At 40.4% G+C, this 23,452-nt stretch overlaps 2 protein-coding genes across 2 annotated transcripts in view; one reads left to right on the forward strand and one right to left on the reverse strand.

Moving 5' to 3' along the window:
* Positions 1–2,396, reverse strand: part of LOC129394956 (Down syndrome critical region protein 4) — a 67,850-nt gene extending 65,454 nt beyond the window's left edge. The window contains exons 1-2 of the mRNA XM_055105196.3: positions 2,176–2,396; positions 1,349–1,450 (exon numbers count right to left, since the gene is read on the reverse strand). Of these exons, the coding sequence (XP_054961171.2) occupies positions 1,349–1,450; positions 2,176–2,303 (230 nt within the window). The 5' untranslated portion in view covers positions 2,304–2,396. The remainder of the gene's footprint in view (positions 1–1,348; positions 1,451–2,175) is intronic.
* A 75-nt stretch (positions 2,397–2,471) lies between these two features.
* The window catches only part of LOC134729739 (Down syndrome critical region protein 8), a 34,974-nt gene continuing 13,993 nt past the window's right edge, over positions 2,472–23,452 (forward strand). The window contains exons 1-2 of the mRNA XM_063601400.1: positions 2,472–2,637; positions 3,348–3,447. Coding sequence (XP_063457470.1) covers positions 3,368–3,447 — 80 coding nt within the window. The 5' untranslated portion in view covers positions 2,472–2,637; positions 3,348–3,367. The remainder of the gene's footprint in view (positions 2,638–3,347; positions 3,448–23,452) is intronic.

Raw genomic sequence — 23,452 nt, forward strand, 5'->3', positions numbered from 1 at the left:
CATTCAACGTTTCTTAATTCACCCTCACAACCAGAATGAGGTAAGTGTTGTTCCTATTCTTATTATTTGATATTTTATAGATAAAGAGAAGCTTACAGCACGAAATAACTTTCTCAAAATGATAAGATCAGTAAGCGGAATATTCTTTTTTTTTTTTTTTTTTTTTTTTTTTTGAGACGGTGTCTCGCTCTGTTGCCCAGGCTGGAGTCCAGTGGCGCGATCTCGGCTCACTGCAAGCTCCGCCTCCCGGGTTCACGCCATTCTCCTGCCTGAGCCTCCCCAGTAGCTGGAACTACAGGCACCTGCCACCACTCCCGGCTAATTTTTTGTATTTTTAGTAGAGATGGGATTTCACCGTGTTAGCCAGGATGATCTGGATTTCCTGACCTCGTGATCTGCCCGCCTCGGCCTCCCAAAGTGCTGAGATTACAGGTGTGAGCCACCCTGCCCGGCTAGTAAGCGGAATATTCAACTGGATTCCAGAGTTTATGCTTTTAGCTATCAAGCTATACTCTTTCTCACTATATTTCCCTGAGCTTTGGTTTCCTTATCTATAAAATTGGAACTGCACTGCCTGTTTGCCTTTAGAGCTATAGGTAATAAATGTTATGCATTTATTATGGTAAATAACATGTAGTAGAGCAAGGCATGGAAATTCAGGAAGTAACGAAGAGCAATCATGTCTGTGGTAAATCTAGATAAACATTACTTGTATACACATTTACAGTAGCGCCTTTAAAACACACACCGATAGCACTTTAGTAAGTCAAGAATGCATGTTGCACCAATTAGAGAAAACACCAATTTTTTAAAAAACATATAAATAACAAGCTAATAGAAGAAGAAATGTAATTAGAAAAATTTAAATAAGCCCAAAAACTTTAAGGAAGGACAAAAAAAAATCATAGAACAGAGAAAATAGGAATCAATGGTAAGATGGTAGATTTAACCTTGAATTACAGTAAATATAAACAGACTAAATATTCAAATTGAAATATAAAGCTCATCAGAGAAGGTAATAATATCAAGCAAAGCTAAACAAGCTGCTTACTTTAAATATAAAGATATCGACAGGTTGAAAGTAAGGGATGGTAAAACTACTATGCAAAGCAAAAGTTACAAAACCAAAGCAAAGACTGGCTGGTTTCAGAATAATCAACGTTTCAGGTTTAATATGAAATAATCATAAATTTGTTTATACCTAATAACATAGCCATAAAATAAAAACTGACAGATAAACAATCATGTTAAGAGACTGTATAAGCCAGATTTCTCCAGAAAAACAGAATCAAAAGGATATATACATTAAGAATTATATCAAGAAATTTATTTTAGCATATTGGCTTACATGATTGTGGGGCTGGCAAGTCCAGAATCCGTAGGAGAAGCTGGCAGGCTGAAACTCAGGCAGGAAACGATGTTGCAGACTTTAGGCAGAATTTTTTCTTCTCTAGGAAAATTCAGTTTTTGCTCTTAAGGCTTCTGATTGTATAAGGCCCATTCACAGTATGAAAAGTAAGATTTATGTAAAGCCAACTGATTGTAGATGTTAACTACATCTACAAAATACCTTTGCAGCACTACCTAGATTAGTGTTTGATTAAATAAATAGGCAGTAAAGGCCGGGTGCAGTGGCTCACGCCTGTAATCCCAGCACTTTGGGAGGCCGAGGCAGGAAGATCACTTGAGGTCAGGAGTTCAAGACCAGCCTGGCCAACATGGTGAAACCCCATCCGTACTAAAAATACAAAAATTAGCCTGGCTTGGTGGCGGGCACCTGTAATCCCAGCTACTTGGGAGGCTGAAGCAGGAGAATCACTTGAACCCAGGAGGTTGTAGTGAACCGAGATCGCGCCACTGCATTCCAGTCTGGGTGACAAGAGCAAAACTCTGTCTCACCACAAAAAAAAAAAAAAAAAAAAAAAAAAAAAAAAAAAAAAAAGGCACTAAAGCCTGGCCCCCATGACACAGGAAACTAATCGTCATGGAGACTTTATCCACACTTTTGAATATATGTTACATTACAACATTAAAACACACACACACACAAAATCATAAAGCAATCAACAAAATTAAGCTGAATGCTTCGTAATTGCTGGATTCCCTGGGAAGCTGACTCTGAGATGGAGATTAGCGTGCAGGACATTTCTTACGGGTTGTTCTTGGGATCAATACCTGTGGAGAGGAGAAGCTGAGGCAGGATCGGGAAGCGGGGAAGTAGAGTGCAATGCTGGTGAAGCGGCATCACTGTCTGGGGTAAATATCCGGGGTTTATCATCTCTCGTCAAGATGATTAACGACATGGACACATATGGGTGAGTTAAGAAGCGGAAAGTTTAAAAGAGTGAGGAGACCAGCTCTCAGACATCCTTAAGGGAAAGGCTGGCCCGTGACTGACGGCAGCAGGTTTTACGGGCAGGCTTGAGGAGGCGGTGTCTGATTTACGTAGAGCCCAGAGATTGGTTCGACCAGGGGTGACGTTTACGTAGCGCGCAGGGAAGGCTGGTCACCCCACCCTAATCTTGTTATGCAAATAGGCTTCCCACTTGGCGGGCGCTGTCTTGTCCACTCGTTTCTGTACACATGGGTGGCAAAAAGAGAAGATGGAGCTGCCATTTAGAACATGCCTAATCCCAGGTAGTGTTTTTTGTTGTTGTTGTTGTTGCTGTTGTTGCTTTTTGAGTCGGAGTTTCGCTCTTGTTGCCCAGGCTGCAGTGCAATGGCGCCATCTTGGCTCACCACAGCCTCCGCCTCCTAAGTTCAGGCGATTCTCCTGCCTCAGCCTCCTGAGTAGCTGGGATTACAGGCGTGAGCCACAGCACCGTCCCCAGGTAGTATATTTTTATTGGCACAACTGCCGGTATTTGCCTGTGCAAGCTTTCAGCCTGCTTGTCTGTGTCTGCAGCTCGATTTTCCAGGTTGCTTTTTGTTAGAAAAGAAAATGATTTGGGGGCTGCTTTTCATTAAAAGGAAGACCTTACTGAGGACTCCCATACCTTCACTATCTGCCTAAGTACTTTCTTCTTAACTCCTATATCACTGGGTCAGCAGCAACCCCAGTCAAACCTCAAGGGAGACGGGAAGATGGGACGATCTGTCAGAGGTATGCTGAGTTGAGGCAAGAGGGCCGACCTTTATGGATTGCCAATCAGTGACTCATTGGAAGTGGGGCAACCTGGAAGGAAATGTGGCCTTAGGTGAGGCAGCTGTCTTCAGAGGAGGCAATTTCTTTGTATCTGGAGGGGCAATTGTTAGTGTTCCCCTGGACTGAAGGGTGAATTATGGAGAATGGAATAGAACGATTTGTTACTATGATTTGGTTGATGACTTATTTCCTGTTTCCTTAGCTTCATCTTGCTGAGCAAAAATGAAGGAGCCTGGACCCAACTTTGTTACTGTGAGAAAGGGTCTTCATTCATTCAAGATGGCATTTGTTAAGCACCTACTGTGAGTAGATGATCTCCTGTCAAAGACAGTTAACAAATCCTCGGAATATTGCTTCATGTACAGTTATTGGAGATGAGTAACTTACATTCTCTTAATTGTAATGGTTCCTTGGAAAGTCATCGTGGAAAATGAAGGCTGGCTCATACATTTTCCCAGACAGGAATTTGGCTGCCAACAGGGGATTCTAAACAACTAAAAACTCCAGATGATGAATGCACAACATAATGATGGTTAAATTAAAAAAAAAAAAAGAGCACGGTAATAAAATTTCCATGAAATATTTTGTGTAAGCGCAGATAACCAGTCATTTTCTTTGTAGAATTCTTATTCGTAAATAATTTAGAATACTTTGTTCTTTATAATATATGATGGGCAACTATAGTATGATTCTTCTGAGTGACTCAGTTCTTTTTTTTTTTCACATTTAATGACTTTGTTTCTCCTAAGTGAATGCACAGATAGTGTATTAATCAGGGTTCTCTGGAAAAACCAGAACCAATTTATTATCAGGTACTGGTTCATGTGATTGTGGAGGCTGAGAAGCCCCATGATCTGCTCTCTGCAAGCTGGAGACCCAGGAAAGTTGATGAAAGTCAAAGGCCTAAGAGCTGGAGGGCCGATGGTATAGATTGCAGCCCAGGTCTAAAGGCCTGAGATCCAGAAGCACAGAGGGCAGAAGATCAATATTCCAGCTCAATCAGGCAAAGAGAAAAATTCCTCCCTTCGTCTCCCTTTTTCTTCTATTCTGACCCTGGATGGACTGGATGAGGCCCAGCCACATTGAGGAGAGCCATCTGCTTTAATCAGTCCACCAACTCAGATCCTGATCTCTTCCAGAAACACCTTCACAGATACACCCAGAAATAACATTCAACCTGTTAGGAGTATCCCATGGCTCAGTCAAGTTGACACACAAAACTAACCATCACAGATACACATCAAAGTTAAATAATATTAACACAGACTTTGGCAAGCTGTATTTTAAAACACAGTAGGTTAGTGAGTCTGGTTTAAGAGCACTAGATGAAACCACATATAAGGATGTTTTTGACATTCTGTGTCTGACCCTTTAGACTCCCTGCCCCCCTCCCCACCATGTTCTGAACCCCAGAACACTGACCTCTACGAACAGCCCCACATGGGCTCTGTTACCCTCTGGCTTCCCATTGGCCCATGGTGGCACAGAGGAAGTTGGGGCAGGAGGACAGAATGGTTGAGGTACGGATGCTCCTCTCAAGGCCACAAGTCGGCAGGGGCTACATGCCTGTGTGAAGCTCACTACCCCTCAGTCGTCTCCTCTAGCTCTCTGTGGGGTCCGGTGACCTCTCTCCTTACAGTCCCATTAGCCCTAGGGGAGGTAATGGCTCTCCAGGGAGTGCTGCCCATGGGTGTTTCAGTGTCACTTGTTGGTTCCCATAGCCCCACCCACACCTGTGTAAATAGGCCTTCATTAACCTTAGCTCAGTTGCCTGGTTTGAGTGTACCATCTGTTTCCTGCCAGCACTCTGACTGATAACAGCATTTTTGATATAGGTCTCCATCACATGTATGTACCTTTGTGTCCTCTGTATTCCTCATTGATCAGGGTTATAAATTTTCTCTTCCTGTGACACTAAATTGCCCTTAATAAAGCTTATTGACCCTAAAAGTCAAAGAGGGCAAAATCAGAGCTAGTCTCAATTCCTTAAAGTGGACATTATACAGAAGGTTAGGAAATATTAAATACAAGTATTCACATATGTGTTCCCCCCTGTCAAGCTAATAAACATACATATGTGCTTTTTGAAAACCAGTGTAACCGCAGGTTGTCTCTTGTTCCTAGTAGGTGCTGATTAGAGCAATGAGTTCCAACTCGGCAGTTTTTGGAAACTAAACATGAGCTGTTAACGTCTCTGCATCAACTCAGGTTTCCTTTTGCTTTTGTTTAAATTGAAGTTTTTCACTTAATATAAGATTTAGAGATTTCTGTCTCAGAGCTCGCCAAGATTTGCTACTTTTGTCTACCCTTGTTTTTAATCTTAAAAATTTAGATTTACTTAATAATTCCAAGTATGAACATTAATGTTGCTTTTATCTTCCATTTTACTGCACAGGAGGAGGGGAACAGATACCAAACTACTGATTATTTTACTTCCATTGTTAATACACATGAGAATATAAGTCTTCTTGTGTACCTGGAACTTAAAAAAATTGGTTTCAGCTACTCAGGAGGCTGAGGCAGGAGAATGGCGTGAACTCAGGAGGCGGAGCTTGCAGTGAGCCAAGATCGCGCCACTACACTCCAGCCTGGGAGACAGAGCGAGACTCCGTCTCAAAAAAAAAAAGGAAAAAAAATTGGGTTTTAAAAAATTACATAACATACGTATATGTTAAAATATACATAACATAAAGTGTATCATTTTAACCATTTTTTAAGTGTACAGCCTAATGGCATTAAGTACATTTGCATTGTTGTGCAGCTATCCCTACCATCCACCTCCAGAACCTTTTTTTATCCTCCAAAATTGGAACTGTGTACCCATTACACAATAATGCCCCGTTCTCTTTTCCTGTAAGCCCCTGGCACCCACCATTCTGCTTTGCCTCTAGGAATTTGACTACTCTAGGTACTTCACATAGGTAGAATCATGCGGTATTTGTCCTTTTGTGACTGGCTTATTCCACTTACCATAATGTCTTCAAGGTTCATCCATGTTGTATTAATAGCATGTCTTGGAATTCCTTTCCGAAATTTCTAAGGCTGAATAATATTCCATTGTATGAACAGACCACATATTGTTTTTCTGTTCATCTGTTGATGCAAACTTGGGTTGCTTCTACCTTTTGGCTGTTGTGAATAATACTGCTGTGAATATAGGTGTACAAGTATTTATTCAATCTTTGCTTGCAGTTCTTTGAGCTACATATGCAAAAAATGGGATCCTGGATTATACAGCAATTCTATGTTTAATTCTGTGGAACCACCATATTCTTTTCTGTGGTGGCTGCACCATTTTATATTCCCAATAGCAGTGCACAGAAGTTTTTCCACATCCTTGATAGCACTTGTTATTTTCTGTTTTTTGTTTTGTTCTGATTTATCTTTTGACATGGAACATTCTTATACATGGTTACACATCCATTATGGTGGTCTTCATCAAGTTAGAGGCTGCAAAGCATCCATATCATTCATTCTTCTAGGGTTAAAGGCATTTGTAAAATATCAAATTCAATAACACTGCTAAATGTCTTAAACTTTGTGTGTGGGAGGGCGTAACTACTGGATTTTATAAGTGCTTATTACACTTGAAGATGACAGATTTCTTTTCTATTGAACATTTTAAAGAACAATTTAGTTCATCCCAACTGATATTTTCTGAAGGCCACTATGTACCAGGTTCTGTTACAGGTGAATGGACCCATCAGTGAACAAAACCTTAAAAAAATTACAAATCATTTGGAAATCCACTATTACAGTGGTTTCTTTAGGGATGATACTGTTTTCCAATATGCTACCTAGGAAATGTGCTTCCTTCCAAACTCACTGTTATGTCTCAAGCGATTAGTTCATGGCTCAGAAGAAACATAAGTGAGAGGTGCTCCTTCTACGGCCCTTACTTTGTGCTTGTTTCTGGCACTCACCACTTTCGACCTTGTCATTCGTGTGCTTGTTTTATTTTCTTACAAGACTTTGAGTTTCTTGACAGGATTTCATCCGTATTTGATTTTCTACAATTATCTGCAGCATTTTGCATATAAGCATTAAAAAGATTTATTTCATTTGCTGAATAATAATGAACATGGCTGTTTTGTATTCTTTTTATGAGATGGTCAGTCACATGCAGCCACGGAGGAGACACAGGGGAGGCTCAGGAAGACAGTGTATTATACTCACAGGTCCTACAAAAAGGAGGCACGCCATGCCACGCAGAACCACACGGGAAAAAACACCAGAGTGGTCAGGAGGCAGGAGGCAGGGGCTCAGGAAATCATTCAACCAAAGCCTTTACTGAGGTTTCCTCGGGGAAGGCAGTTGAGCAGCTTAGGATGGGCTAGTTAGAATCATCCTGGTGGGCTCTAAGCTCTAGGGATGGTCCCTAGTTGTCTAGTACCCAGCTCTGGAATGGTTAAGGCAGAAATTTTAAAAAAATGAAAATTTAAAAAATATATATGTGTACAATATCATACACACATATATACAAAATTATATATTGTGTTTGTGTGTACACACACACACACACACACACAAGTGGCAACTTCATGCTAGGGAGAATGGTGATTCTAGACATCCTGAACTCCAGAATGATGGTGAAATAGGTAATGCAAGTCACCTCCCCACCTGCTCCTGACTCGGTCTGCTCCCTCGGTGGGTGAGAGGGTTGTTGGTCTGCACTTTGGCGCCCTCTAGGTGAGAACACTGCATAGGCCATTCTGGTCTCATTGCTGCAGTTTGTACTTTTCATAGGAAAAAATTAGCAAGCTGACCTCTGTTTTGGAATGCCTCAGAAGCTAGAATAGAAGCCCACTCACTCTCCTACAGCACCCCTTTACCCCCACACACCTGTCTTTGCTAGGTAATAAGCAGATGCGGCTTGCAGACACAAAGCGTGAATACAATTAGTAAATTCACCTTGTGAAATGCAGCTCCGCCTTCCTCTAATTTGGCCTTAGGGGTTGTTTTGCTATTTTATGAGTCTGTATGTAATTAGCCACAATTAAAATCTGAAGTGTCTAAGTATTTTCACAGTCCAATTTCATCTGAGGCAATGAAAACTAAATAACTCACAGTGACTTTATTACTTCTGTTTCTCAGATTTGGGGAAGCAGAATAGCGAAGTGGGTCTCTTCACGCATCCACAGGACAGGTAGGATTCGCAGGGGCTTGAAAGTCCCATAACTCAAGTGCATTTCACCTGTACTGTCAACACTGTCTATGGGCAAGACTTAAGGCAGCAACGTCCAGCAATTCTTTGTGTGAGAGGATCTCATTTCATCCTTCTTCCAGGGAGGGGCGGGGTGAGAAAAAATGACTCCCAAACCTCTTGTTACCATCCTGTCTCCACTTCTGAGCTCTGTCATTGTTTATGTCATTTGTATTCCAGATTCCAAAAGAATATGAAAGATCTGCCTGAGATCTAGTAGCATATTTCCAGCTGGCTCTTGGGAATCAAGAATATATACAAAGCATTGTTGACAACAAATGTTTATTTACTCTGAAGATGGTTTCCCCTTCTGTGTGAGTCAGGGTTCCGCAGAGAAACAGAACCAATGGGATATACATAGTGCTGTGGTTTGAATGTGTCCCCTCCAAATTTCATGTTGAAACTTAATCCGTATTGAGGTGATATTAAAACGTGGAGCCTTTTGGGAAGTGATTAAGCCATGATGGCTCCACCATCATGAATAGATGAGTGCCTTATAAAAGGGCTGGAAAGAAATGGATTAGGCCCTTTTGCCCTTCAGCCTTCTGTCACATAAGGATACCACCAAAAAACGCCACTGATGGAGCATTCCCTCACTAGATATGGAACCAGCCAGCCTTGATCTTGGACTTTCCGGACTCCAGACCTGTGGGAAATAAACATTCTGGTCTTTATAAACTACCTCGTCTTAGGTGTTTTGTTAGAGCAGCACAAACAGACAGGACAGAAATACATGTAGGAGGAGATTGGCTTATTTGATTACAGAGAGCAAGGAGTCCCACCATCTGCTGTCTGCAAGCTGGAGAACCAGGAAAGCTGAGGGTTCAGTTTAGTCTGAGTCTGAAGGCTTGGCAACCAAGGGAGCTGCTGGTCTAAGTCCCGGAGTCCAAAGGCCCAGAACCAGTAGCTCTGATGTCTGGGGGCCGAGGAAGATGAATGGACCAGTTCAAAAAGAGAGACAGAGAATTCCTCCTCCCTCCACTTTTTTGTTCTATTCAGATCCTCAATCAATTAGATGATGCCTGTCCACACTGGTGATGGTGGATCTTCTGATTCAAATGTGAATCTCTTTAACCATCATAGCTTCTAAGTTCCCACCTTTCTTCCATCCTTGCCCCATCCCTTCTTCTCTAACCTCACCTTGTCCTCCCTTACCTCTATCCTTTCCTCTCTCCCCTGCATACATTTTGTGGAAAGCCTATGTATTAAGGGTAGACACAAGGCAAAATTGTTTCTCTGTTCATGGAACTTAGATACTACTGCACCAGCTACTGGAGAAAGTATTATGCACTTGCCAAGTGATACACAGGATTTTTGTCACTTATAAACACAACAAAGCTCAAAATCTACCATCATCATATTCTCCTTCTTGTCACTCAAAGTCACATCAAGAGGATGAATTGATTTTGTCCTCAGGACACCTTGTCATGTCTCCCAACTTTCCTATATAACTGATGGTTGTTACTCCAGACTTTTATTAGATTATCTTCAGTGTTTTGGGTTGAAATGCATCTTCCAAAAGATATGGTCAAGTCCTAACCCTGGGAACGGGACCTTATTTGGAAATAGGGTCTTTGTAGATATCATCAAGTAATGAGGTCTTACTGGAGTAGGGTGAGCCCTAATGCAATGACTGGTATATTTATAAGAAGAGGAAGATTTAGACACAGACACACAGGGGAAGAAGGCCATGTGATGATTGAAGCAGAGTTGGAGTGTCTACAGGTCAAGCAATGCCAGCAATCACCAGAAGCTAGGCGGGAGGCACCCAACAGACTCTCCCTCACACCCCCCAGAAGGAACCAACCCTGCAAATGCTTTCATATAGAAGGCCCCTCCAGAACTGTGAAGGACTTTCTCCTGTTTCAAGCCACCCAGTTAGTGGTGATTTGTTAAGGCAGCCCTAGGAAACTGGTACACCCAGTCAGTGCAATAACTTTCAAATAGTTCTGCTTGCCTCCAACACTCACACTCCATCTGTTCCCATCCTTGATTACTGTGGCATTCTGCACATGGCACTCAAAGCTGGGTCAATGTGAGCCAAGAGAACTCAGGAAAGGAGAGACATAAGAGAGAAGAAGACCCTGGAGAGAGAGGTTTTGAGACTGGAAAGTAATCATATAAGCCATTGGATACTTGCAGAAATCTTGGGGTGGTCGCTGAACTTCCCCCAGAGCATGGGATGGGGGAATTCAAAGGACAGAGAGGCTTCTGTTGCCTTCTGCATGATGTATAAGAAATATCATTGAATCCTCTCTGCCACTGCATGGGCTGGAACTACTACCTGCACATACAGTTAGGAAGCTGAGGCTCTGTGGGGTTATCTCTTGCTTAAGAATGACCGACTGGACTGACAAAGTTCAGCCATAGAATTAGAGCCCAAGATATCCTGCTCTATAATGAGTATTCTTCCTTACCACCCTTATATCTCTAAATCAACAAACTGGGTTATTTGTTTCTCTTGGCCCTGACTTGCTATTTACCTATCTGGATTTCCTTCTCTTTCCCTCTGCACCTGGTCAAAAGCTGCTCATCCTTCAAAGTCCAGTTTAAATTTAATTGTCTCTGTATAAATGTTCCTGAGCACCTTAGCCTGAAGAGACATGAATCAGTCCCACTGAACAAGACTAACTGACAGGCGTATAATTTAATTTGCACAATTGAACACCTGCTGTGTTGTTTCTTCAATTATGGGCTTGGTCTCTTTGCATCTTTTGTTCTGAGTTATTTTTTTCACACTGTTGTAAGCTCCTTGGGCAGAGTCCATAATTTATACGTCTTTGTATACCTAGTGGGTCTCAGAACAGTTCCTTGCACACACAAAAAATGAGGCAAAATGAAGTCAGATGTCTTGGTTCTCAATACAGTCATCTGTTCTGGAGTTGTTAAGTGTAGGATATCGAATGCTTTTCTTAAACTTCCTGGTCTCTGTCTCCTCTTCTTTGACAGTAGGGGTTTGAACCAGCGAATGTCAGTTTCCTTCAGCTCTGTTGGGCTGGGGCACTGCTCCTTTAGCTTAGGGACGTATGCCGGGAAGAGGGAATGTGGGACTCCTCTGGCCCAATTTCCAGGCACCTGGGGCCCCAGCAAGCTTACCTTGTCGGATTCATCAGATGGTTGGACTGCAGGCATGACCTTGGTGTTCCTTGCAGGAAACAAAGGCCAGGTGTGATGCTGGCAGTGTGTCTGTGTGTCTCAGGAGTCTCTCTGATGTTCCGTCTGAAATACATGTCGGGAGATGCCAGATCTCAATCTGACAGATCAAGCCACATGTGCCCAGAAAGGCTTTTGGCGACATCACATTCACTTAGGAGCTGTGGTCCATAGGGGGCTGGGGTATGACATTCTGAATGGTGACGGAAATAAGTGTTCTTATTCTTGTTTACAGTGCCTTTTTGGGAAAATGGGTGAAATAAGGTTCTGTGTGAGTGTGCATGTGCGTGTGTGTGTGTTGAAGTAGGGCTGGAATGGAAACATGGGGGGAAGGATATTTGAAGCTCTGTAGTACCATTCCTTATTGAAGTAACACCCCTCGCCTAAGTATAAACTTGTGGATGGCTTCCCCAGTGCAAGTTTATAAGTTTGTAAACCCCAGGCTCTGCAGATTAGATGTATGGGCAACTGAATTTTTTTACACAAGCAGAGAAATTTTAAGAAATTTAAAGCATAATCATGTACACCCAAATGCTGGTGGCTTGTGCTGGCTTAAGAAGCAAGAATATTCCTTTGGTTGGTGTAGCATTTCTCTTTACTGAACAGCATTAAAATAGCAACAACCGACTATACACTTCAGAGAGAACCATCTAGACATGGAGAGAAAAGAATCAATCTTGTTTGTAGGTAGCAATGTCTGGTAGTATCCATAAAATATAACAGCCAAGGAAATTTCATGGGAGTGGAGCAATGGAGATTTTGTGCTTAAAGAGGGATCAATTAATTGGCAATCATGTACAACTCTAGGTATAATTATATAGAAAACAGGCAACATGAGATCATTTATTTATTTTTATGAGGGAATAATTTTATTTTATGCTCATTTTACTGAGGCTAATTTCTTCTTATTCTCCTAAGAAGTAAATGTGAACATGCCTATTGTGCATTTGCAAAGGAAATTCAAACATTGTCTTTGTTTCAGAAGCAAATGCTGTAAATGTTGCTATTTCAGAATGACTTTTATCATAGTTATAGATGTTCTCATTTATTTGCAAATACATTTAAAGTGACAAAAAAGGAATACTTGGGGATTTGAATAGCATGTTTTCAACTTTAACTGCATACTGTATTTAGAATTTAAAGGGGATCTCTGATCTTTGTTTTCTCATACGTTCCACTTGAGGCCACATTATTCTAGGGCAGTGGTCCTAATCCACAGATTTTAGTCTCTTTTCCCCACCCCTCCAGGGCACATCTGGCAGTGTCTGGGGGCATTTTGATTATCACAATAGGGAGGGTCCCCTAGTACAGGATTCTAGTAGGTAAAGGCCAGAGCTGCTGCTAGACAGCCTAAAACACACAGGACGGTTCCCATCTACAAAGAATAATCCAGTCCAAAATGTCAGGAGTACTGAAATGGAGAAACCCTGCTCAAAAAAAAAAAAAAAAAAAAAAGAAATTTTATTTCCTTCTTACAATAATCCATAGTTAATCTCTGAGCCCCATTTTGTCCACAACAGCATGGTGTCGTGACCTAAAGGTATATCTCAAAAGAATCTCTCATTCTTATCAGTGCAGAATAGAGAAATTGTGTGCAGCCTACGTGTGATTTGTCACTTTAGTACTCTGTGGTAGGTTATTTGACATTTCATGCTTCATAGTCTGAAATGCCCTCTCTTACTATACCCATCTGACATTTTCGAGAGACTAATGTTTGCCTAAGAATGCTTAAACGATGGCCAGATTTTACTCTGAGTGATACTACACCCTGGAAGTGGGGGGGAAAAAGAAGGAGGGAAAAAATTAAGTTTTCATTCTAAACATCGTCAAAGCTTGATTGGCTTTAATAAGGTATCATTAATTAATTCAACAGCTAAGAAGGGACTGCAAGTGTTAAAAATCACGGCTGTCAAATGTTATGGCATCTGGGAGCCCTAGTGGTTGGCTACTTAACATGATATTTTAGGACAATTCTACTCTGCTTAAGCATAATAAACCGGAAAGACATGAACAAATGTCCCAACTGCTTCCCTTTCTACTCCCACCCCCTGCTCTGGAAAGAAGCCCTAACACCTCTAATACCACACCACTCTAAAATAAACCCAAATGTTGCACTTATTTTACTGCTATGCATTGAGCATTATTATTTGGAGATGCTCTATGCTGCTTCATTAAGGATCTTTCATACGGGGTGGGGAAACTGAGCCACAGGGGATGATTAAAAGAAGGAAGAAGTCAGATGACTTCGGATTCTGTTGGCTCCTGACTAGAGAACACCTTAGGAAAAGCAATCCTTCATCTGCAGCACACAGAAGAAACCACATTCCGAACTTCTCGGTGATGAGCCCTGTTTCCTAACAGTGTGAGGTTAATGAACCTCCTTATTTTTGGCAGGGTGAGGAAGTGGCAAGCAGAAAAACCTATCAAAGGGAGCCCAGTTCCAAGGCTTTAATTGCTTAGGTGACTATTAAGAAAAGAGCCCCCTTCTTTCACAGCAGAAGGATACAGTTCTCTGTTCCCAAATCTGGCAGCTATTCCTCAATTATAGAAAGAAGAAGGAAATTAAAATGTGATGGATTAAATAAGAGGGTGAACCGGTACTTATTTCCTAACTAGAAATTACCATTTTTGTGCTTTTAAATTGATAATTATCAGCACCATACTTTATTCACTTTTGTCATAAGGTCCTTCCTTTTAATTAAAATTGAGATGCTTCACATTTCTTGCGTTCCCTTAAGAAAATCTTTCAAGTGTTTAAGTCCCTGATATTGGAAAGCTTTAATTACAGCATAGAAAAAGAAAAGTGGAAAGAGCTGGGGCGGGGGGATGTGTCCCTTCATTTCCTGTGAACATGTGTCCCTTCATTTCCCGTGAACATGATCACACTGGGAACTCAGGGAGGTCCAGTGCATTTGTCAACTTGCCAAACATTATGTTAATTAAAGGCCAGAAAGTATCCCTGGGGGGTGGATACACTTGAGCTCATTTCCAATCATTTTACCTGCTCTGCCTCATTTCAGAGCCCAGTCAGATCATTACCAGACTTCTCACATTGTCCTAAAAAAATGCATTAAAATTAAGTCACAACAGACATCCAGGTTTGCACCTGTATCTCACACCTGTGAGGAACGCTTTTATATTGAAATAAGACAACGTTCTCCAGAGAAACAGAATATATATATATATATGTATGTATTACCACACACGCATATATATGTATATATACATATATGTATATATACACATTTTAAATTTTATTAAAAATTTTAAATATATTTATTTTAAGAAATTGTCTTGTGTGATTGTAGGGGCCGGCAAGTTCAAAATCTGTAAGTCAGGTCAGCAGGCTGAAAACTTAGGCAGAAGTTAATACTACTGTCTTGAGGCAGAATTTGTTTTTTTTGTTTGTTTGTTTTGTTTTTTTTTTCAGGAAACCTCAGTTTTTGCTCTGAAGGCCTTCAGCTGACTGAATGAGGGCCATGCACATGATCCAGTTATCAAGGAGAATCTCTTTACTTAAAGTCAGCTGAGTAAATTGTCTAAAAAATACCTCCACAGCACCTAGATGAGTTTGATGACATAACTGTGTATTATATAGCCTAGCCAAGTTAATACATAAAACTCATCATCACAGGCATCAAGCTCAAATGTTAGGGTTTGCGGTGGACTAATGCATACTTAAGTACCTAGATGACACCCAGAAGGGACAAAAGCCCTGAGCTTCCCCACTCAGCATGCTGCCACCTCCATACCCATGTTGACTCTCTTTCTGTTTTCAGGTTGTAACCCACGTATTCTGGTTCTGACCTGCTCTATTTTCTCTTTATCCTCCTGGAGCAGGAGTGAAGTAGCAAGTATGTTGAGTCATAGGACAGATTTCACTATTCCTTGAATGCCGACAGAACTCAAAGTCTTATGTCTCATGATTTTCCACTTGATTTCCATTTTTATGCTTTGGGTAATGAGGTTTAACTTGCCTCTCCATTGGGAATACAGATTCCTGGAAGGTAGAGAATATTTCATCTTATTTTCTGTGTATAGAGTTCATAGTTAGGTTTCAGGTGATACTCAGAAAATACATTCAGAATTTTAGAGATGTATGGAGTTGTGAAACTAGCAAAATATTAATCATTCTTTTGACACAGAGCCTCACTTTGTCACCCAGGCTGGAGTGCAGTAGCATGATCTCCACTCACTGCACCCTCCGCCTCCCAGGTTCAAGTGATTCTCCTGCCTCAGCCTCCTGAGTAGCTGGGATTATGGGTGCCTGCCACCACGCTTGACCAATTTTTGTATTTGTAGTAGAGATGGGGTTTGCCATGTTGGCCAGGCTGGTCTTGAACTCCTGACCTCAAGTGATCCACTCACCTTGGCCTCCAAAAATGCTGGGATTACAGGCCTGAGCCACAACACTCTGCCTAATCATTCATTTTAAGTGATTAAATCATCCATTCATCTACTTTTAGTACATCCTACATCCTTTTTCCTTCCTTCCTTCCTTCCTTCTTTTCATCCATCCATCCATCCATCGATTATTAATTCAATAAATATTTACTGTTTTCCTTCTTTTGAGAGGTGTATGACCTAAACTAAGAGGTATGGAGGTTAAATGACTTGTGGAAAATTAAAATGTTTGCAATAAAAATACATGATTCCGGACAACATATCTCATTTTATTTACTTCTAATATTGATATCAGATTGGTTCTCCTGCCTCTGAGTCTCAGTTGAGATCAGAAAGCGGTGATAACAGCTCATTGGGAATTGGCCATTTGCAACCAAAGTTTGTGATATAGTTGGGACAACTAACTGAATAACTGGGTCACAATAGGAGACATCTTAAATTACTAAAGCTACATGATTTTGGAAAGTCTGGTTTCATTTATTTAACTAAACTACCAGTAATACCTTATGTTTCCAACTTTGGTTTTTGTCAGTTGAGATCTGGCTTAATATCCCTCATGGAAAAGATGGACAATTTAGGCAAAAAGTATTTATAAAGATAAAGTTTAGGCAGGGCACAGTGGCCACGCCTGTAATCCCAGCACTTTGGGAGGCTGAGGCAGGCAGTTCACGAGGTCAGGAGTTCAAGATCAATCTGGCCAACATAGTGAAACCCCACCTCTACTAAAAATACAAAAAATTAGCTGGGTGTGGTGGTGTGCACCTGTAATCCCAGCTACTCGGGAGGCTGAGGCAGGAGAATCACGTGAACCCAAGAGGCGGAGTTACAGTGAGCTGAGATAGCACCATTGTACTCCAGCCCGGGCAACAGTGTGAGACTCTGTCTCAAAAAATAAATAAACAAACAAACAAACAAACAAATAAAGTTTAAAGAAGAAGTGTATATTTATGTATTATTTAATTAACACATGCACCAACCGTACAACTGCCTTCAGAAAGTACCTTTCTGACAAAATTAGAATAAAGGAGACATAGTGGGTAGGGAGGAGAGGGGTTAGGTGGGTAAATTTAGGCTGTGCCAAATAAAAATGGGGCCCCTAGGAGTGGGGTGCCTAGGACTAGCATTGGCAGAAACCACTGGAGCCTCGAGCCAGCATCCTTTTGCTGAGGCCTCTGCATAGTTGATAGAGCAGTCCCAAAGATGTAAATGGAGCAATTAAATATCATTCAATTTATAGTGCTCTTGGCAAGAAAAAGATCTTTCAGAATTCTTCATCTGCCCTAGGCAAACCTTTAGAGGCTCTCCTCTTGCTTATTCACACTTGTGGCAATTTTCCAAGAAGAAATTCCTCTAAAAAGAGTCTATTTTTTAATCCAAATTGAGCAAATGGGGAAGTAGTCTAGGATGATGGTAGGAGTTGAAATTCTGGTGTCAGACTGCCAGAGTGCAAAAACCTGGCCCAGGCCTCCCTCCTATCTACTAAGCAGGAAGGGGGAGGATGTGAAGAGGTGGTGGTAGGGGGTTGGTTTACCTTGGCTAAGCTGCTCCTCTGAGCTTCCACATTCCCACTTGTAAAATAGAGTAATAACAGTCCTTACTTGGCAAAGTGGTTAGAAGGACTAGATGAGCCACTTCTGAAGAAGTGCTCAGTGCATAGTAAGCAAGAGAAATGCTAACTGTTGTTCACATGTGTACAGTGAATGGGACTATTACATGACCATCACATCAATGATAATTACATTTCCATTATTTTTCCTTTTAACTCATAATACCTTTGGGTATTTAGCTGGAATGCAGCATATTTTACTAAATAGATACAGTAGAATGCTCCATTTAATAATGATATCTACTTTGTTTTCTTGTCCTCAAATCAAAGGGACCCGAGTGCAGTGGTCCAGCTATTCAGGAGGCTGAGGTAGGAGGATAGTTTGAGCCCAGGAATTTGAGGTTAGCCTGGGCAATATAGCAAGACCCCATCTCTAAAAAAAATCAAATGGAGAAAACTATTGGTCCATATTCTGTGTTATAGACAAGATACAAAAGACAAACTCAGATTAATGCAAGTTAACCAACTCTATAAAAATTCATAGAATTTTATTATTATTTAAACTGCCTTTTCTACCACTGCTATATTTGTTGACTCTGCCTAGGCATGCTTTAAAAATTCCATAAACAGCTCACGCCTGTAATCCCAGCATTTTGGGAGGCCGAGGTGGGCGGATCACGAGGTCAGGAGATCAAGACCACGGTGAAACCGCGTCTCTACTAAAAATACAAAAATAAGCCAGGCGTGGTGGCAGGCACCTGTAGTTTCAGCTACTCAGGAGGCTGAGGCAGGAGAATGGTGTGAATCCAGGAGGCGGAGCTTGCAGTGAGCCGAGATCGTGCCACTGCACTCCAGCTTGGGCAACAGAGTGAGACTCCGTCTCAAAAAAAAAAAAAAAATTCCATAAACATGTAAAAGTATATTCATTACTAGATATCCATCAACATTGGGAGAGAATCTAAAGCAACTTATCCCCCATTCTTTTACCCAGCTGTATTTTCTGCTAAGCCACCTATCTCAATCTGAGATTATATTACACATTTAAAATTTTCTGGTTTATCATCCCTTCCTAAAATGCATACCTGAGGAGGGTGGGGACTCATTTGGTCTTGCTTACCAGTGAGCCTCTGGTGGTCTGATAACACTCCATAAATACATGTAGAATGAATGTCAAGTAAATAAATTCAGAAAATGGGCATTTATGTTTCTAAGTTGAATATGTATTCACAATTTCAGTTAATACCCACTTGCTTTTATTATTTATCTTGTGAGATATGACATTTCCAATGCAAGCCTTGCCCTACTGAAACCATCATTTGCTGAATGTGTAATTTTCATCAAACTGTACTTTAATATTAATCAAAATGAAAAGAATCCTCTTCTAAATATTTGTTGACCTTGAGCTTATATCGTGTTTGCATAATGAGATTTAAGTAGAACATACTTTAAGGTGCACAGAGATATTTTTTCATATTCTATGTTACAGACTAGACACAAAAGATAAACTCAGATTAATCCAAGAAACAAAAATAAAAAAATGAAAGATCAAGAAAAAGCTGTTTTTTTAAAAAGATTAACAAAATGCACAAGCGCTTGGTGTGATTATCCCAGAAAAAAAATAGGACATAAAGAAATAATATTAAGAATGAAAAAAGTTATCTAATACAGGATTAGTAAAGATTTTTAATATCACAAGAGAACATAATTTTGATAAATTTAAATCTTAGTTTAGACAATTTTCTAGCAATTATAATTTTACAAAACTCAAGAAGAAATAAAAATGTGAATAAACTACTAATTGTCAAAATATTATATACAAACTTGTTCTAAGCCTAGAAAAAAAACTGGGAGAAGTCCTCAACTTATTCTATATGGTTAATATAACCTAGATACCAAAGTTTAAATCTCTTTTTTTGAATTATATGAATTTTATGAAAAATTCTAAATAAAGCATTCATAAATTGAATATTTTAAAACCCCAGATACATCATGACTCAGGAATGAGGCTTGACTTGACACAGAAGAATCTACTGATGCAATTCACTACATTAATAGAGAAATGTAGAGACACCATATGATCACCTCAAAAAGTGCCAAAAAGGCAATAAAATTCAATAGTTATGGCTTGTAAAAACCGGAAGTAAACTAAAAACAGATGGAGACTTTTTCGTCTGATAAAGGATATCCACCAAAAACAAAAATAAAAACAAACATAAAACAAGTAAACACCTACAAATCTACTGTGAATTTCTCCCTCTGTGGCTACAGATGAGTAAGTGCAGGGTCTTTGGCAGCTAATAGATCTGCAGGAGCCCTTGTCCTTTTATAGGACTTAGAACTTTAAGTACAAAAGTTCCAAATAAGTTTGACGGAACAAATAGGCACCAGCTTGGGCAAAAAAAAAAAAAAAAAAAAAACTGAGCCTTCATCACAACCATCTTGGATTACTAAGCAGGAATCCTATACAAGATAATTTTTTTAAAAAGATAAAACAACAACTCATATAATGTTTAAATAAACACATATTAAAGATTTAACCCATTCATTAATGAGGGAACCAAGATCTTACAGTCAATTCAAAGAAGAATTCAAAACACATAGGCACACACATACGAAATAAGAAATGCTGAAATAAATTTATAAATAAATGCAAAATTAGTCAATATTTCCAGGGCAATTGTGAACTACATCTCCACTGGGTACAATTTGTTTGAGTTTTTATCGGCAGGAACCAGTTGGATGACAGTTTTTGTGGAGGTGTGAAGTAGCTCAAAGACAGCAAAAGGCAGAGCCCATGCAGAAGGTACCACCCCACCATCCACTTGCCCATTTTAACATCTTTCACAATTTCTGTTAACAGTTTAAATTATATTTTGATGTTGATCTCTTTTAAATACTTGATTAGGGAATAATTTTCTTTATTCTCTGATGTTGCTGATGCTCGGCTTAATAAAGAGTTTTTATTTTCTTATTTCTCTTTAAAACATGAAATCAGTGGAGCCATATGCCAATGTCAGTTAGATATGTCTATGGAAAGTCAGACCACACTCCTGTTGGGCCCCAGCTGGCTTACCTCAATTGCTAGCAAAATGCTTGCAAGGAAAATGTGGAGACAGCCTAAGCTACAGAAACCATCTTGCTTTTTTTCTGATAGCATAAGTTTTCAAAGCAATATTTAAACAAAAGACAACATGTTTTTTCCCCAAGTAAATATCTACAGCCTTCCTCCCAGCCTGTCTTACTCCCAAATCATGTCCTTGTTATTTGCAGGTATCCAAATGTCTGCATGTGGGAGCATTCCTTGTGGATTAGGGTGTTAGTGTCTAGGAGTCTCCTCTTTTATGAAATGCAAACATTCTTTGAGCACAATCGCAACATCAGCTGTGATATTTACCTAAATGTTTCCCAAGGATAAGTGGCTTACGTCAGAGCCCTGAGGCTACAGGATTTAGGGTTTGACCAGCAAGAGATTTGAGGGCAGGTAGGTATCCCATGAGAAAAAAAGTATCAGAGACACAACAGCATTATCCCAGGGCATGAGGTCCTGGAGGTTAGAGGCAGCCCACAAGAAAGCAGTGATCCCAAAAAGAGACAGGAAGGTGCTAAGGACAAAACTCATCTTTGTGTCTACTCCCAGGCTGATCCGTGATTACCAAAATGATCCAGTCCACAATTTCCAATGCTGAAGACAGAGGAAAGATTTGGGGCTGAGAGTGATCTATGTTGTTTGTTTATATACAAGACATTAGGTACCCTGGGCCATTGACCTCATAGAGAACAGGCAGCATTTGTTGTCTGCCAACTCTGGATTCTGCAGGCATCAAAGGATTAGACTCTCATAATGAAATCAGCCCTTTAAGCTACTCGGAAGACTTACAATAGGGATCACTACCCAGATTAATTTGCTACCAAATAGAGAATGAGAGGCCAAGATAAACAAAAGAGAGCAGCCAGCTGGTAGGGTTTGAAAAAAAAATGCAAGCCATTCATTTTCCTTTTGTTCTTGTATTTCCAATTGAATTATGATGGCTCATCTTTTCTAACCTGATATGAGCTGAATTTTTTATGATTTAAATTTGCTCATTATATTTCTATTGCAGAGTGGTTCTCTGAAGAACGAGCCTGTTGCTGGCTGTCAGGGTGTCATGACGGTATTGCGCAAATCCTCAAGGCAGCTTTCCAGGGCTGCTGTCAGCCTGGCTCATGCCCTTTAGCCACTGGGCAGTAAATGAGGATCTCTAGGACTGAATACATAATTTGAGGGGTTCTGTGCAAAATGAAAATGCAAGGTACCTTGTAAAAAATAAGACTTTCATCAGAGCAATAGGGAGCTTCTGGGTCCAGGCCTCAGGCCACACACCCATGAAGTTGACCCTGGGGGTCTCAGTGATGGGATAAGCAAATCCTTTCCCACAGCAATTACATAAACTGTCTTGCCAGGGACTGAAGGCTTACAACTTGGGAGTCAGATACACTTTGTAGCTCAGAAAGCTGACTTTAATAAAAGTAGTGTACCTAGAAGACAGCTGTTTATTTGTAGAGGTGGCTTGATATGTTTTGAATTTGTGTCCCTACCCAAATATCATGTCAAATTGTCATCCCTAATGTTGGAGGAGGGGCCTGGTGAGAGGTGATTGGATCACAGGGAGGGACTTCCCCTTGCTTTTCTCTCAATAATGAGTTCTCACAAGATCTGGTTCTTCAAAAGTGTGTGGCACCTCCCCTACTCTCTCTTTCTCCTTCTCCGGCCATGCAAGACATATCTGCTTCTCCTTCACCTTCCACTATGATTGTAAGTTCCCTGAGGCCTCCCCTACTCTCTTTTTCTCCTTCTCCGGCCATGCAAGACATATCTGCTTCTCCTTCACCTTCCACTGTGATTGTAAGTTCCCTGAGGCCTCCCCAGCCATGCTTCTTATACAGCCTGTGGAACTGTGAATCAACTAAACCTCTTTTCTTTATAAATTACCTAGTCCCAGTTAGTTCTTTATAGCAATGCGAGAATGGACTAATACATGGCTTTACCTTAGATTTCTTGGAATCTGTAAGTTGATCCAAATTGCTTGATGAATGCATTCTCTAGGGATCCATGTGAATCTCTCTTTGAGAAGATTTTTCTCTTGTGGCTTCACTTAGAGTCTATCTACCTTTACATAGGTGCATTTATATTGAGGTGATTGATTATTTGGGTAACAGCTCCATGTATACTATGATATTTATAGGGGCCCCATTTGTATTAGGGTTTGTAATTCTGTCAGCATGAAGCAATCATTTCAACGGACAATATTTAATTTTTAATGTAGGATTTATCTAACCAGATTCTGCAGAGGTGTTCTTGGGGTGCCCCAGTGCTCAAGTTAGGTCTAAGTCAGGTTCGAATCAAAGGTTTTGAGGTCTTAGTGATTAATAAGTTCTGTGCCCCTTCTAATGACCGTATGTAAGTCCAAATGCCATATGCAAATCAAATCTTTGAAGGAATTGATAGAAAATGGCAATCTTCATTCAGATAAGATTTAGCCTAGTGGTCAAAAAAAAATTCCAAATAACCAAATATTGAGGAATAATAATGTAGCAACAACAACAGTTTTGAGTACTCACAGCATGACAGATACTTTTGGTGTATTTTTCCAGTCCTGTGAGATAGGTCCTTGTTGATCCTCCATTTTGCAGATGAGAAAAATGAAGCAAGAAGGATTCAGTAACTCACCCACATCTCCAGGCAGCAGGAGGCAGAAGTCAAATTTAATTCCCCAGAATCTGACTCTAAAGCAAGTGCTTTACCCTCTCAATTTCATTTCTCTACACACTTGTGCTGGAAAATGCATGAAAGTTTGCATGATTTCAAACTTTCACATGAGCATGAAGATCAGAATTTATGGGGATATGATTGTTTTAAATTGTAGGTTTTATTATTTTTCAGGCATAGTGAGTTCAGCAGATCAGGAGATGACTGCCATTGAAAGGATGGTTTATTACTCACAGTTCCCAAGAGCAGGAGGCA

This window comes from Pan paniscus, chromosome 22 (assembly GCF_029289425.2).
Source record: "Pan paniscus chromosome 22, NHGRI_mPanPan1-v2.0_pri, whole genome shotgun sequence".
Taxonomy (NCBI): domain Eukaryota; kingdom Metazoa; phylum Chordata; class Mammalia; order Primates; family Hominidae; genus Pan; species Pan paniscus.